Source organism: Heloderma suspectum, chromosome 2 (genome assembly GCF_057233095.1).
Source record: "Heloderma suspectum isolate Gila_16-S chromosome 2, 16-S_ref, whole genome shotgun sequence".
In the NCBI taxonomy this organism is placed as follows: Eukaryota; Metazoa; Chordata; class Lepidosauria; order Squamata; family Helodermatidae; genus Heloderma; species Heloderma suspectum.
The window spans coordinates 11,553,241-11,568,553 of NC_139459.1; the positions used below are offsets into that span (position 1 = coordinate 11,553,241).

Genomic DNA, 15,313 nt, shown 5'->3' on the forward strand with positions numbered 1-15,313 from the left:
TGCACAAAACTCTCTTTTTTTGCTTTCTTTTCTTTTTCTGTAAAACAGTTCTTGCCACTGCTTCCCCACAGTAGCAGTGGTCCTCCACCATCTGGGCCCACCTCACCCCACAAAGCTTCTCAGGGAGGATGCCATGTTGCAGCGTCCTTCCTGCAATGCATTGTGGGGTAGGATGGCCCCAGAAGCAGGATTCCTGCCAACACGGGGAAGCAGTGGCAAAACCTGTTTTAAAGAAGAAAGAAATCAAAGAAAGAAAGAAAAAGGAATAAGCCCCCAATTCCTACTATCTTCTAAATATGCAAGCCCCTACACTCAAAGAAAAGTGCCCCTGAAACTCAGCAGAAGTTCTTCACCCCACTTGTTTTCCAAGGGGGGGTGGAAGATGATGTCTCATCTAGTGAAGGACAAACCCCCCACTTTCTGGTCCAGGGGTTTTCGTAGAGGGGCCCTCCATGCTGCTTAGGGTCCCTCAAAATCCTTGGGAACTGCTCCGCATCCAGGGCAGTTTGTGGAGCAGCTCTCTGGCCCCCTATACAAGGCGATACGCTAATGGCAACTGCCATTAGCCTATCATGGGGAAAAATACAGCCATAAATGGCTGCAATTAGGTCAAAGTCAGGGCTTTACGGCAGCAAGTGGTGTCCAATACACTATTTACGTCTGTATTTTTCCCCGCAATAGGCTAGTGTATCGCAGGAAAAATTAGCATATTGGATGCCACTTGTGGCCATAAAGCACTGATTTAGACCTAATTGCAGCCATTTATGGCTGTATTTAGGTCAAAATCAGTGCTTTACAGCCACAAGTGGTGTACGATACATCATTTTCATCGGTATTTTTCCCAGTGATAGACTAATGGCAGCTGCCTTTAGAGTATTGCCTTGTATTGTATAGGGAGCCAGAGATCCACTCCACATGAAATCCTCCAGAGCTGGTGGTAAGTGATGCCATTCCACCAAGGAATCCAGAGCTTGGATTCTCTGGAATCTGGCCTCATTTGAGTCCATGGAAGAGTTCTTTGCCATCTCTAGTCTCATCATGCCTGCTGATTAAAAAAGAAGTGCTGGTGCTACATCCCTGGGAGCCCTGGCTCCGTTATACCACTGCTGTTCATTTCCCCACTTACCACTGCAGCCCTTCATGCCCTTTGGATAATTTGCCCCTGAGGAATAGGGCACCATCCAGAATGTCATTCAGGAGTGCAGTGCCAGGGTGGAAAGCAGGAATAACTCACTCGCCCCTTGTATTACTCTCATCCAAGTAGTAATCTGGATCCCAGCAAATACTTTTCACTGAAGGCGTGGTCAAACTGTGGGTCATTGAGTGCCGTGCTAGCAAAAATAGATATGGAGACCCACACACAGCACATATGTAACTGCTGGCAGTGCACGCTTCTTGTGCTTGTTGAGTTCTAGACTGTAGAAATGCCCTTTGCATTTAGTTTGCATTTCATATCAGTCTCTACAAGGTCTTATAATATGCTTTATAACAGGGGTGCAGAATCTATTTCAGCCTGGGGGCTGAATTTCATTTTGGGAAAGATCTAGGGGGCCACATTCCAGTGATGGGCGGGACTGAAGACAGTGCTCCAACCTTTGACCCAGCGGTCCAAGCTCCCCACCTCTTCCCCCTCCCCTGAACAGCTGGCACAAAGGCAACCTCAGAGAGGAGGGAAAGGGGGAGGTTCTGAGGGCATCGAGGGGAGGCTGGAGAAGCGGGGATACAAGCTATCCCTAATCCTCCCCAGCATTCTTCTCTCCCACTCCACAGAGCCCTAGCTAGATGGGAGCATCTGAGAGCATCTCTACACCAGCCTAAAATCCCCCGTTTAAAATGGGGCTTTCTGCCTCTGTTTTAAATCATGACGATTCCCTTTACATGTGCTTCCTCCCCCCTTTCCCCCCTTATCTGAGTCTTCCATCTGTTTCATTATACAGCTGCTAGATGGCACTGTGGCCTAGATCCTCTTATTGTGGCTTTTCCTTTTTCACAAGGGAACTGAAGTGGAACACAAGTGTGGCAATTTGATAACTCATTATCTTCAATCTTTAAAACAAATGGAATAAAGGTCATGTAGTACGGGAGATGCCCTGGAGGTTCACGACGTCATCTAAAGGGCCCACAAACTTCCATGAGTAACCAATCTTAAGAGCAGGATAAAAACTCCACATGAAGAAGCCCTGACTCTTACTGACAGGCATCTGGATAGCTCTTACTGGCAGTAATGAAGCCTTAGGAGAAGCATTTTATTCTTTTAGAAGAGTATCCCCCACCACTCCCTGTTAAAATATTAAATACATTTCAACCTTCTCTTTACTAACACATTAAGAGGGACCATTTCTCATCTTGCACATACCTCACCCAAAGTTAGAAGACTGACCATGTGTGAAAGGAACCCTGGAAAATAAGACCACATAAGATGATGCCTTTTGGAATCGCAAAGGGCAGTAAGCTCTGAGCAATTCCCAAACAGTGCAGATTACTGTATGGGGAGTACCATCAAGATGGGCTTTCCCTTTTCTTCTTCAAAGATCCTTTCAGTTTCTGCCACAGACTGTCTTTGCTTTTCGACTTCCCCTCCGCCTGAGGCACAGACTTCTCCCTCTTGCGGATTTCCCTCACTAGTTTGTGGAAGACATCATCAATGTAGAAATGCAAGGCGGCAGAAGTCTCAAAGAAGGGGCAGGCATACTCCTTGGCCAAGTTCATGCCTTCTTCTCTGGAGACCTACAAGAAAAAAATAGAGAGGCTCTTTTAACTGTACCAAGCACCAGAAAGGCATTGACCATGGGCCTAGCCGGGTCAGATCCCAACAAATGCCATTAAAATATGCATACTATGCCAGTGGCCCATTTATAATTGTGATGGGTAGGGATGGACTGACTCACCTCCGCCCGGTCCCTTCAGGTGGTTGCTGAACTGCAGTTGCAGCCCACCTATGCGAGTCATGCTGCAGGAGCTACAGGACAGCTTGGCAACTGCCCAAAAAGCACTGCGAGGCCATCTGTCCCCTTACCAAGCTGCAATTGTGTGCAAAATCGTGGCTCTCGGTTACTTCCGCATATCTAAAGTTGCATCTATGGCTGCCCTATGTAAAGGGCCCTTTACGCCTGTGAACTTGAGTCATTGCCCCTTTAAGGCAGCCACAGATGCACTTTTAGATATGCAGAAGTAACCAAGCTGCAATTATGTGCACAACTGCAGCTCAGTAAGGGGCCGGCCGGCTTCACAGTGCTTCCCACCAGTCACTGAGCAGGCAAGCGAGCCCCCAACGTCCAGGTGAGCAGGGTGTCCATTGGACTCCACCCCCTGCTTGGTGTCTGGACTCATGCACCACCCCTACTTATGGGCTGTTCATACCTTGACACTTAACATTTATATAGTGTTTTTAGAGTGTATCTCATAAAAACCTTGGAAATACATTGTGTGTGTGTGTGTGTGTGTGTGTGTGTAAAAGACATAGCCCAGCTATTTCATTTATTTTTCATTCCAGTGAGCTATTTGATAACTAAGCCTATACAGATCTACATTTTACATTGTATAACTACGCCTATGCACACACTATGTCACATGCATTCTTCCACCTCTCTCAGTTCCCTTTGTCTGTTTTTTTTTTTTTTAATTGTTAGCACCTTGCAGCAGGGACCTCTTCATTACTTATTAAAATGCCAGGCACATTGATAATGGCATGTAAATGAATGAATGAATTATTGGAACTCAGGCCATGGTCTCAAGGCACCTGTGGAAGCAACCTCAGGGCTGGAGCACTGCCCAGATTTAGCGTGGGGAGGGGGGGAATCACCCAGAAATGCTATTAGGATCAGGGATAGACAAATCTGTTAGTTTCACTTTATCACACATCATCGTCACCATCATCGTCGTTATTATAGATTTCAAGTTATTTCTCTGAAGACTGTGAATAAAATTTGCGAATTTTGAAAAATTCTTGAACTGAAACAAATTTTTCACCCAGTTAGACAGGCCAAATTCAATAGAAATGGCTCTTCCAAGCATGGAGAGGACCATATCGTACCTGCCTGCCATGTAGTTGTTAAAGATATGGATACTGTCCTTACAAAAAAGAGGAAGCAAACCCAATTCAGCATTAACATGGTAGAATATATGGGGATTCAAACCAGGACTTTTTAGAGTAAGCCCCTTGAAGCCCTGGGCCTGGATGGATCTGTCTCTTTTAGTTTCTGGGACATGATAGAGGTGTGCAAAATTACGCATGGTGTGGAGGAACTGGATAGGGAGACCTTTTCTCCCTCTCTCATAATACTAGAATCCAATGGGGTCATCCAATGAAGCTGAGTGGTGGGAGATTCTGGACAGATAAAAGGAAGGACTCCTTCACACAGTGCGTAGTTAAACTATGGAATTTGCTACCACAAGATGCAATGATGGACATCATTGCTTTAAAAGGGGATTAGATAAATTTGTGGGTTGATGGCTATGTATCACCTCCGGAATCAGAGGCAGTATGCCTCTGTATACCAGTTGCTGGGAAGCACGACTGGGAGGGGGGTATTGCACCCATGACTGAGATGTGTAGTTCCCACAGGCAGCTGGTTGGCCACTGTGTGAGTAGAATGCTAGATTAGATAGGCCTTTGGTCTGATTTAGCATGGATCTTCTTATGCCCTTATGTCCACTCTCAGGGGAAATGAGCTACTATCCTCAGTTAGGGATGTTGGATCATTCTGTTAGAGGGTGGAGCTCAGTGAATTTTTGACCTCTTGGCCCCCAGACCCCGGCTTGATTATCTGCAAGTTGGCCCAACTCGGCGAGAGACAAGTCAGGCCAACTCATAGATTTTGGGGGTGGGTTTTTTGTGCAAATCATGATCAAAATGGCAGCTGTAAATAGCACAATTTGTGCAAAACTGTGCCCCAAATGGTCTAATTTGCACAAATTGGACCATCTCCACCTGCAATTTTGTCCCGATTGTGCTATTTACAGCAGCCATTTTGCTCAAATCGGCCCCTGATTTTGTGCAAACCCCCCCCCCCATAACATTCCTGGGTTTCAGGGATTGGCATGAGGCTCAGTTCACAAATGCAAGCCAAGCTGGGTTTGTCACAAAGATCCATCAGGCCCTAAATGTTCTAGGTTTCCCCACAATGGACAGCCCTATCCTCAGTCCAGAACAGAATTGCCTGGTTAACCAGCAATGCGGCTTCCCATTGGTTCCCCATAAACAACTATGGCTGCCTCGTAGACATTTTTGTCTGTGGAGCCAGTCTCCTAATGGATTCCCTGTGTTGAATTTCACCCCAAGCTTCCTGTCCTGCCCCTAGTGTTGCAACTCCTGCATCTTAAACCTTGAGACTTAGACAGTGAAATGTTAAAATTGTGGATGGTCCTGGTGGATAGGGACAGATCCTGGCTGTGCCTAGAGGTTCAGGGAGGGAGCCCCATGGAAGTACAGGTGGAGCTAAGAGCAAAAATACTCAAGTGAAACAGAAAATTCCCTACTTATTCCTAGGGATGTACGAACCCCCCACTGTCCGGTTTGAGGGGAGGGGCCCACTGCGGGGCAATTCGGGCAGCTTGGTGGCTTGTGGAGTCCTCCAGAGACCTGCCACATCCGCCAGAGTTGGTGGAGCAGCTCTCGGCTTTCCTCCAAAATGTGATACTTTACTGGCAGCTGTCATTAGCTTACTGCAGGAAAATTACACCTGTAAATAGCATATTTCACGCCATTTGTGGCTGTGAAGCACTTTTATCTAAATTGCTACTGTTTATGGCTGTATTTAGGTAAAGGTAAGTGCTTTATGGCTGCAAATGGTGTACAATATGCGATTTATGGCTGTAACTTTCCTGCAATAAGCTAATGGTAACCACCATTAGCATATCAAGTTTTTTAGGAAGCTGGAGAACTGCCCCTCAGGAACTCCTGCAGACTTGGAAGTAAGTGCAGATCATCTGCAGTGGACTCCGGAGCCGGAGGTTGGATTATTTTGAATCCAAACTCATTTGAGTCTGTGACGGATTTCTCCAGCATCCCAACTTATTCCTTAATGCTGCTTATTCAGAAATTGAACACTTTCCCATCAGCCTGAGACCTGGCAACTTTACCTGTCTCTTGCTTGTTGCTTGGCCCAGCCTACACTCAGCTCCAGCTGCTAGATTGTCTCTCCATGCTTCAGCCTCTTCCCTTTCTCTAGATCCAGCTCATTATACCACAGGGTGTTGCTGTTTATTCACTCAGTTGCTTCCGACTCCTCGTGACTTCATGGACCAGCCCACGCCAGAGCTTCCTGTCAGCTGTCGCCACCCCCAGCTCCCCCAAGGTTGAGTCCTTCACCTCCAGAATATCATCCATCAATCTTTCCCTTGGTCGACCCCTCTTCCTTTTTCCTTCCACTTTCCCTAGCAATACCACAGGGTAGAATTCAAGAATGAGATTACGCCTACTGCTTCACTGCTGGTAATCTTAAACTAGAGATCTTAATGATATATGGCAGGATACACATGTTTTAAATAAAATAAAATAAAGTAAGTAAGTAAATAAATAAATATATAAATAAATAAAAGTCCCGTCCAGATGAACTTGATTCTGTCTAGGCCAACTTTGTCATGCCTGGAAACAAACTTCTAGTTCTACTGACACCATTGTTGTTTTTTCAAACCTTGTACTAGAACAGGGGTTAGCTGCACATGGACCATGTGCAACCTCCCAAGGTGTTACATGTGACCTCCATGGATTGCCCTGTTTGCTGCAGAAATACTGCTGAGCACCCAACTATTGTGATCTTTGCCAAATTTTCTAGGCTGTCGCTGCTGGCAAAAGGATATTTTGTTGGGGAACAGGGCTCATGGGGATGACTCTCCTCATACGTCCTGTTTCCGAACAGAATTGGGTCCCCACCAGTCTGCCAAACAACTGTTGGGCCAGTGGGAGAGATGCTGCTGAGAAATAGGGCATGTTGGGATGAGAATGCTGGAAAAGAAGGTGCACAAGGAAAGTAACCCCCATGTGACTTCTTCCATGGCATGACCATTGGGAAGAGGGCCAGGGAAAAGCCTCTCCCTCCTCCCAGTGAATATGAGCAGCATTGCCAAGATGGGACCAAAGTTAATGCCTATCCCACTGAACAAATCTGTGTGGATGTGATGCATGCATGCACACCACCCAACACCACATTCGACCCCGACCCAAAGGAAGCTGTCCAACCCTGTTCTAGAAGCAGAGAGTATGGGGAAAATGCTTCCACTTTCGGTACGTATTGGTAGCCCCATGACCTCATAAAGCAAAGAAATATTTATTGGCTCCCGAGCTGCATTTTTTTAACCCCATTAAAATTCTGCTTGTGACTTTTGCCAGCCTCCCCTCAGAAAATTACAAGTGAGATTAAATGGAACGCTGACAGCGCATGGAGGCAATGATGGATGACATGCCATCTTTAAAGACAGCTAGCGCTATGCTAAGGTCAGCTGCCGCACACCAAAAGGACACAAAGGAGAGGGGGGGAAATGCCAAGTGTGGGGTGCAGCTTGTCAGGCACCGCCACTCTCTGGGTCTCACTTGACAGGACTTTTCAGTTTTCTGCATCACCTGGGGAAGAAGCAAGCAAACAAACACATCAATACCCTAACTGGGGTTTTGGGATATATCGTTGACTAAGAAACCCTTTTCCATGCCCAATTGCTCCCCTAGTGTGTTTACATCGCCTTCAAACTTTGCTGGAACAGCCTCAAACTCACATCTGAAGTGTGTTTTGGCTTGGAGACTTATCATTAAGTAAAGCAGCTAAATCAGTCTGGCACATTTGGAAGCTGGTCTCTCAAGCAGGCAAGCAATAAATCTCGCCCTACACACCACACACCTGCAGCCGCAGCAATCAGTGCTCTCGGCCTGAGACAGGCTGCCCGTCATTAAAGGCAAAGAGGTTGCCATGACAAGAATCTGTAGGCCACAGGTGGAATGATAATCAGTACAAAGCTTCTCTTAAAGTTTATCTTTCAGCCTGGCTGCCTTTCATTAGCTATAAAACTTCTCTGGTTAACTTCCTTTCATTTATTGTTTAGATCTATATCTTCCTTCACCCTGGAATGGAGAGCGAAATTTTGGCAGGATTTAGATTAGGATAATGTATCTCCCACAGCTGGGCTGAGTTAGGGATTGGAAAGAAACTAGTTTGGGTTGCATTTTAATGTGCTTACCTAATGTCCCACTCTCAAATCACTAAGTGTACCGAAGCTCATTATACGTACCTTTGAAATCTGCACTTTAAAAAAAAAATGCAATGGAGTTTCCAATCAATAGATGTGTTAAAAATGAATATATCAGCAAAAAGAAATGTTCAAATATGCATTATATTTGGAAAACCAGATGTAATAAATGTGAATATTAGGCAGAACTATATACATAAATGCATGTGTTAGGAGAGATGCACACAAAAATGATTATGAATTTTCATGCAAACTTTTTTTAAAAAAATAAAAATCTCAGTGTTTAGAACAAACCACAGTTAAGACTGGAGAAATTATCAAAGATTGATATGAACTGAATTTAAGCTTGGAAAAGTGAGAAGCTGAGAGAAGCCAACATTGACAGATTCATCCATCTCTACGTTGAATATTCCACACTCAGCTTCCGTGGGACTATTTGTTCTCCATGAAAGGGGGAGGGCATATCTGGTCATTTTTTAGGGAGGGGGCGGTTCTAAGACCTTTCTTATAATTCTGTTTCCCCAAAGGATCAAATCAATCTTAGGGAGGGGAAGTTTTGCTCCTCCTCCATGAAATCACCACTACCACCACCACCTAAGCTGGGTCAGATACATCTGGTGCAGCTTCAGCAGATCAGCAGTGGGCAACTAGGAGGTAATTCAGGGCATATTAGAAGCCAGGATTAATTCTCCTATAATGGACAAGGGTTTTGCTCCTTTCACTTCTCCAGAACAGGCAGTCCTTCAGTTTTTTGGTCCTTTATTTATTTTTAAATGTTCCTGATTTTTAGATCTTAGCACTGCTGTCAGTTTTACTTTGGTTTTATTCTGTAGCTGCCTTTTTATTTTCTGTTTTTATCTTTTTATTTTACACAAATACCCACACACACAAACATCTACCAAGAGAGCTTAAGCTAGTGGCTGGCTTAGACATGTAAGAAGTAAGAAGTAACTAAATAAAGACAGATATTACAGATATGGATATTCCCCAGTAAAATGCAGTGATGGCAAATGATTTACTCATTGATTTCTTCCTGCTCTGCAACTAATCCTAGCTCCCTTTACACTTACCTGTGGCAATGTAGTTTGAGCTTCCTTCCCTGTTTGTGCAACAGCCAAGCAATGCTTTGTCCCTTCGGGGTGTCCATCATTGCATGTTATGTCAACATGAAATAGCGCCCAAAGACATGGGCAGATATTATTTCACACAACCTCAGAAGAGATGCGTGAGAAACCATAGAGGTAAATGTAAAAGAGCTGGCAAAGTTCATATCCATAAGAAAGTTAACAATCCAAATGTGGCCCACAAAAGAAGTTTGGGTGTACTCCTAGATTTAGCCCTAAACCTGGATGCCCAGGTTGAGGTTGTGGCCAGGAGTGTTTGCACAGCTGAGGCTAATTCACCAACTGTGCCCAGTTCTGGAGATATCTGCTTGGGCAGCAGTGGTGACATATACCTTAGTGACATCCTGTTTGGACGACTGTAGCACACTCGACAAAGGGCTGCCTTTGAAAAGTGTTTTGAAACTTCAGTTGGCCCAGAATGCTGCAGCCAGACTACAGGGGCTGGTAATAGGGAATCACATAACTCCCTTGTTGCCACAGTTTCATTGGCTACTGCTATGTTTCCTGGTGCAATTCGGAGTGACTATGACTATAAAGCCCTATGCTGTTTGGGACCTGACTGTTTGAAAGACTAGATTCTCCTATATGAGTCTGCCCGGGTTGTCAGATCCAAGGGAAAAGCAGCCCATCTCTTTGCTCCACCATTATAAAAGGCATACTTGGTAGGAACACACACAAGGAATGAGCAATCAGTATCGCTGTGTGCTTGCGTGCCTGTGTGCATGCCCCCAAGCCAGCATCACCTATGGCCCTTGGGGGCTGAAAAGGTTGCTCATCCCTGTGTTAGAGGATTTTGGATAGAAGGGTGGAGAAAGACTCTGCTTGTGGTCCAGAGGGCTTCTATCAATCTTATAGGGATAGGCAGCCTCCTCTGAACTTGGAGGCAACCTCCTATCCAATGCAGGGCAGGAGAAGCACGGAGGGGATTGTTCCCTCCGCACTTTTCCTGCCCTGCATTTGCAGCTAGACAGCCTATTTCAGCTGTCTAGCTGCAGGAAGGCAGAGCAGGGGAGGAAGCTGCCGGACAATGCATAGGATGTGTCATACTGGCATTTCCACCTTCCCTGCCCCGGAATGCCCCCCAGAATGCCCTGTTTTGGCTGCTCCGGGCTCCTCTTCTGAGCGGGGAGCACAGGGCCATTCCATGCTGCATGCAAGGCAGTGTAGAAGTGGGGGGAGATTGATGTCAGGGTGGAAACTGAGCCCATAGAGCCCCAGGGCAGTTCTGATTCTGAGGAAGAGCAACAACCCATGGGAGAGGAGCTCGCTCATTGCTCACAGGCACAGCGGCAGGGAGAGATTCCTCCTGCCTGCATTCCTGAGAGGGATAGTGACCCTGGCAGTGAGAGAGCGGGGGAGGGGTCTTGCTGGATGCTCAGCGCAGACACAGGGAGCGGCGCCAGATGGAGGGCACCGAGAGGAGGCGCTCTGCTCGCTTGGCGCTAAAACAACAGTCGCGTCCCGAGGACCCAAGGGTAAGAGGGAGGACCTTTCCATAGCTCTTAAGTTCAGAGTCTTCCCACCCTCCTCCTTCAAATGGGGACCAACTGCCTTACCTGGATCTTAGGCTACTCTGCTAACTACCCCAGTGCAGTTCCTTGCTTAGTCACTGGTGATTAGCATCTGAAAGAGTCATTAAGTTGTAAAAGGAATAAAGCCTTGGAAAGAATCATTTTCTTCTGTGTCTTGAGTTGGCTATTGGAGGGGACTGTAAGAGGCGGCTAGGGCGCTCCTGACAATCAGTTCTCCAGGAACCGACTTCTGAGCATGGGCTCTGAGGTCAGTTCCTGGAAACCCAGATATCCTATGTCCATCTAGCCACTGACTAGCAGCCATAGGATTGTTCCCTCCAAGAAGTAAACAATAATTTTCTAGATGGATGACTTGCCTAAGCATCTTCATATGTTCAAAAAATATCCACACTATCACTCTCTCACCTTGAAGTCCCTACCTCTTACCCTTTCCTAGCTACACAGGACCAAACTCCACCAACCATTTTACCAAAACTAAAACAACCCTTCTGTCAAGAATGGACCCCTTTCCTAAAACAGGTGGATATTTGTATCAAAAAGGAGGATGATCTGTAACTCTCAATTGATCTGCAACCCAAGGAAATAGTATCCCTCCAACTGTCAGCTACATGCATCAAGAATCATAGACTGAGCACTGTTAATCTATATAGACTTGGTGTTAAGGAGACCACTAAATCAATCTACACTTAAACACGGCAAAGATTAGAGAAACCCAGACACATCTTGTGTCTTGGCTCAGAAGTGACACTTTCTTACACCTCACATTTTATTCCTCAAAGCTTCTTCTTGTCGAGGGCAGGATTGATGGGGGAGTTTAAGGCAATATTATACTAAAAAAATGTTTCAGGAACAATGGCCCAAGGGCTCAAACACATAAGACACTCTGATCTTGTAGCATCCCTCAGTAATTCTGTGTATAACACGGACTGTGAAGATTTCAGCATCAATCTTCAAGGAGAGTGATTAAGGGTCAATTTTCCCCCAAAAGCATTTTGCACATTTTCAAAATTATCTGTAATCTATAAAGCTGTACTGATTGCAATGCCTTCACCAACATTATTGATGATTGGAAAGGTTTGCAAAAATACTTTAAAACTATCTCTCAACATGCACACCTATGACGAAGTAAACAAGGGATTGGATAATATGGCTATGATCATTCTTCTACATGGGATGAGAGTACCTTAGCTTCCAGATGCTTTTAGATAAAATTCAGGAACAAACTGCGCGATCTGATCCCATGTGAATTAAATTTTCTATGTCTAGGTGCGAAGGTTTGAGGATGACAGAGGCAAATGGGGAAAGAGTCAGGTTTAGAGGCCTGGGGTTTTTGATGGGTGGGGGTATCCCTGAGAGGAGTAATTTCATTTTCCCATTTAAGTGTAAGTTTCATTTCCCCAATTAAGTTCCATTTCTTCAGGTTTGGAACAGTACTTTTGGTTTTGAGAGAAGAGTGCATATAAAGAGAGAGTCAGAGCAGAGAGAGCAGAGTCAGAAGACCAGAGAAGGAAGGAGCAGTCTAGAGGAGTCTAAGTACAGCTAGGGTAAAGGAACTTGCATTTGGCAACTTTTATTTATTATTTTTTTCTTTTAAGGCCTTTTGTATCACTCAGTTCTACTGTGTAAATACCTTTAGTTGTGATTTGCTAGCTTTAATTTACCAGTAAACTGTTGTGGTTAAACCCAAGTGTATGGTGTGTCATTCACCCCACATCTACCGCCTAAACCCCATGTTATTAGAAAGGGAAAGTTTAAAAGAAAGAAGGTGGGACTCTTAAGGAGGCAAGAGATCCTCAGGGGGTCAAGGTCATAAGGGGAACCCTGACAATAGGCCAAATTTGAATACCTTCACATGGATAGCTAGTGGTACTGGAGGCTAAGCAGCTGAATCAGGTGGGCAAGGGAGGTAAGAAGACATATTCTCACTTCCGCTCCCTGCCTTGCATAGGGGAGCCATTGGAGCCAAACATATGATCATGAGTATATGTGAAACCAACCATTGATATTTTTGCCTTCCCACAATCATTACATGCTGAGGACAGTTATCTGCAAAAGAAGATATATGTTGTTCTGTGCTTTGCTTCCAAATTATTGTTGCATGGTGTATATTGTTTTCTGCAGCATCCTCACCTATTCATTAAAAGCAAAGGCAGTGCAATGCAGTTCTGAATCACAGGAGTGCATTTGCATGAGTGGCTGGCTTAGGGTGCAATCCTATTCAGATAGGCAGCCACCTCCAAACTTGGAGGTGACCGCCTATCCAATGCAGAAGCACAGAGGAGATCGTTCCCTATGCACTTCTCCTGCCCTGCATTTTCAGCTAGACAGCCAATTGTGGCTGTAGGGCTGAGCAAGGCAGGAGTCTGCTGTCCGACACATTGGATGTGTCGGACCAGCATTTCTGCCTTCCCCACCCCAGAGCGCCCCCAGGAATGCCCGTTTTAGGCCACTCCTCACTCCTCTTGCGAGCGCGGGGCTTGGGGCTGCTCCGTGCTGCCTGTCAGGCAGCATGGAGGTGGGGGGAGGTCGGTTCTCTGGGAATGGACCTCCGAGTGTGGGCTCCAAGTCAGTTCCCAGAAAACCAGGTGTCCTGTGGCCGTTTAGCCACTGTCTAGAGGCCATAGGATTGCTCCATCCATTGGCTATCATCTGCCTTTTTTTGTGGTTTTACTTAAACAAAAATGACCACACATCTAAAAATAATTGTTTTCGAACATGGTACTTGTTCAAGACACTTGTCTGAAACTACATATGTGTAGTTTTTGCATTGGGAACAGTAACAAAGAATCATATTTGCAGGATCAATAGAACAGTCATGAGGTAACAGAAGAAATGTTTCCCCTTACTAAACTATTTAATTTAATTTTCTGCCACAAAGCAAGTTATATCAAGTCTTACTTAAAGATCTGCTACTGACAGATGACGGGGGTGGGGTGCGGGGGGATAAACACACTATGCACAGTATCCAATGGTGTCCCAGCACTAGTGTTGCACTAATGTAAACTGATGCTTCTGTAACAGAACCAGCACAATGGCAAATCACCGTTTTTCACATTCTACTAGTTACATTGTGCAAACAATGGTTTACACTAACACAATATTGTTAGTGCAAGTGGGGGCACACCACTGGATCCTTCCCTATGAGGGGCGCACTTTCATGTGAGTTTGTGTGGGGTTTTCCACATTGATCAGATGGACTTATTTATATGCCACATGGTCCATGGTGGTTGTCTCCCTATTTCCTCTTGTGGAAGAGGGTGGCAGGCATTCTTGCCCCTTTGATACCACCACCATATAGGCAACCCTAGGATAGGGGCTGAATGGGAAACCCCTGCATGACCAGTCGACCACCCAAAATGAAGCTACAGTATGAGGACCTAGCAGTAGTATGAAGGCCAGTGTCTCCCAATGCTGCCCGAGGGGCAGCCTCAGGCCCAAGTTCTCTTAAGAACATAACATCATTAGAAGATCCCTGCTGGATCAGACCAAGGTCCATCTAGTCCAGCATTCTGTTCACACAGTGGCCAACCAGCTGTCGGCCAGGAAACCACAAGTAGGACATGAGTGCAACAGCACCCTCCCACCCATGTTCCCCAGCAACTGGTGTATGTAGGCCCACTGCCTCTGGTACTGGAGGTAGCACATAGTCATCTAGACTAGTAGCCACTGATAGCCTTTTCCTCCAGGAAAATGTCTAACCCCCTTTTAAAGCTACCCAAATTGGCGACCATCACTACATTCTGTGGTAGCAAATTCCATAGTTTAACTATGAGCTGTGTGAAAAGTCCTTCATTTTATCTGCCCTGAATCTGCCCACCAATTAGCTTCATGGGATGACCCCAGGTTCTAGTATTTTCAGAGAGGGAGAAAAATGTCTGCTTATCCACATTTTCCACACCATACATAATTTTCACACCTTTATCATGTCTCCCCTTATCTTCCTTTTTTCCCAAGCTAAACACTCCCAGCTGTTGTAACCCTCTATCATAGGGGAGATGATCCAACCCCTGGATCATTTCAGTTGCTCTTTTCTGCACTTTTTCCAGTATCTTATTTTAGGTGTGGTGACCAGAACTTTACACAATATTCCAAGTGTAGTCTAACCATAGATTTGTATAGGGGCAGTATGATGTTGGCAGTTTTATTCTCAATTCCTTTTCTAATTATGCCTAACATGGATAGGGATGTGTAAAATCCGCTCCATCTGTGTTTCGCGGATTGTCAGGTGCCTTTTCTTCCATCGTCCACCCACGCATGCATGCATGCATGCATATATATATATATATATATATATTTATATATGTCATGCGGAAAAATATGCAAATAATTACGTACATATTTATGTAAGTATTTACATAATTTACCTCAGTAGGTAACATTTCGTATATTGTCCCCCATTCCATTCAACATTTCCTCAGCAGAAACTTAAGTATTTTACTATGAATATATATGTGTACATTTTGGGAAAGGGAAAAAAAA

At 45.2% G+C, this 15,313-nt stretch overlaps 1 protein-coding gene across 1 annotated transcript in view; it reads right to left on the minus strand.

Annotated features, from left to right (window-relative positions):
• Window positions 1–2,472: 2,472 nt before the first annotated feature.
• Window positions 2,473–15,313, minus strand: part of RIT2 (Ras like without CAAX 2) — a 410,019-nt gene continuing 397,178 nt past the window's right edge. Inside the window, exon 5 of the mRNA XM_084832009.1 lies at window positions 2,473–2,727. Within this exon, the coding sequence (XP_084688135.1) occupies window positions 2,500–2,727 (228 nt within the window). The 3' untranslated portion in view covers window positions 2,473–2,499. The remainder of the gene's footprint in view (window positions 2,728–15,313) is intronic.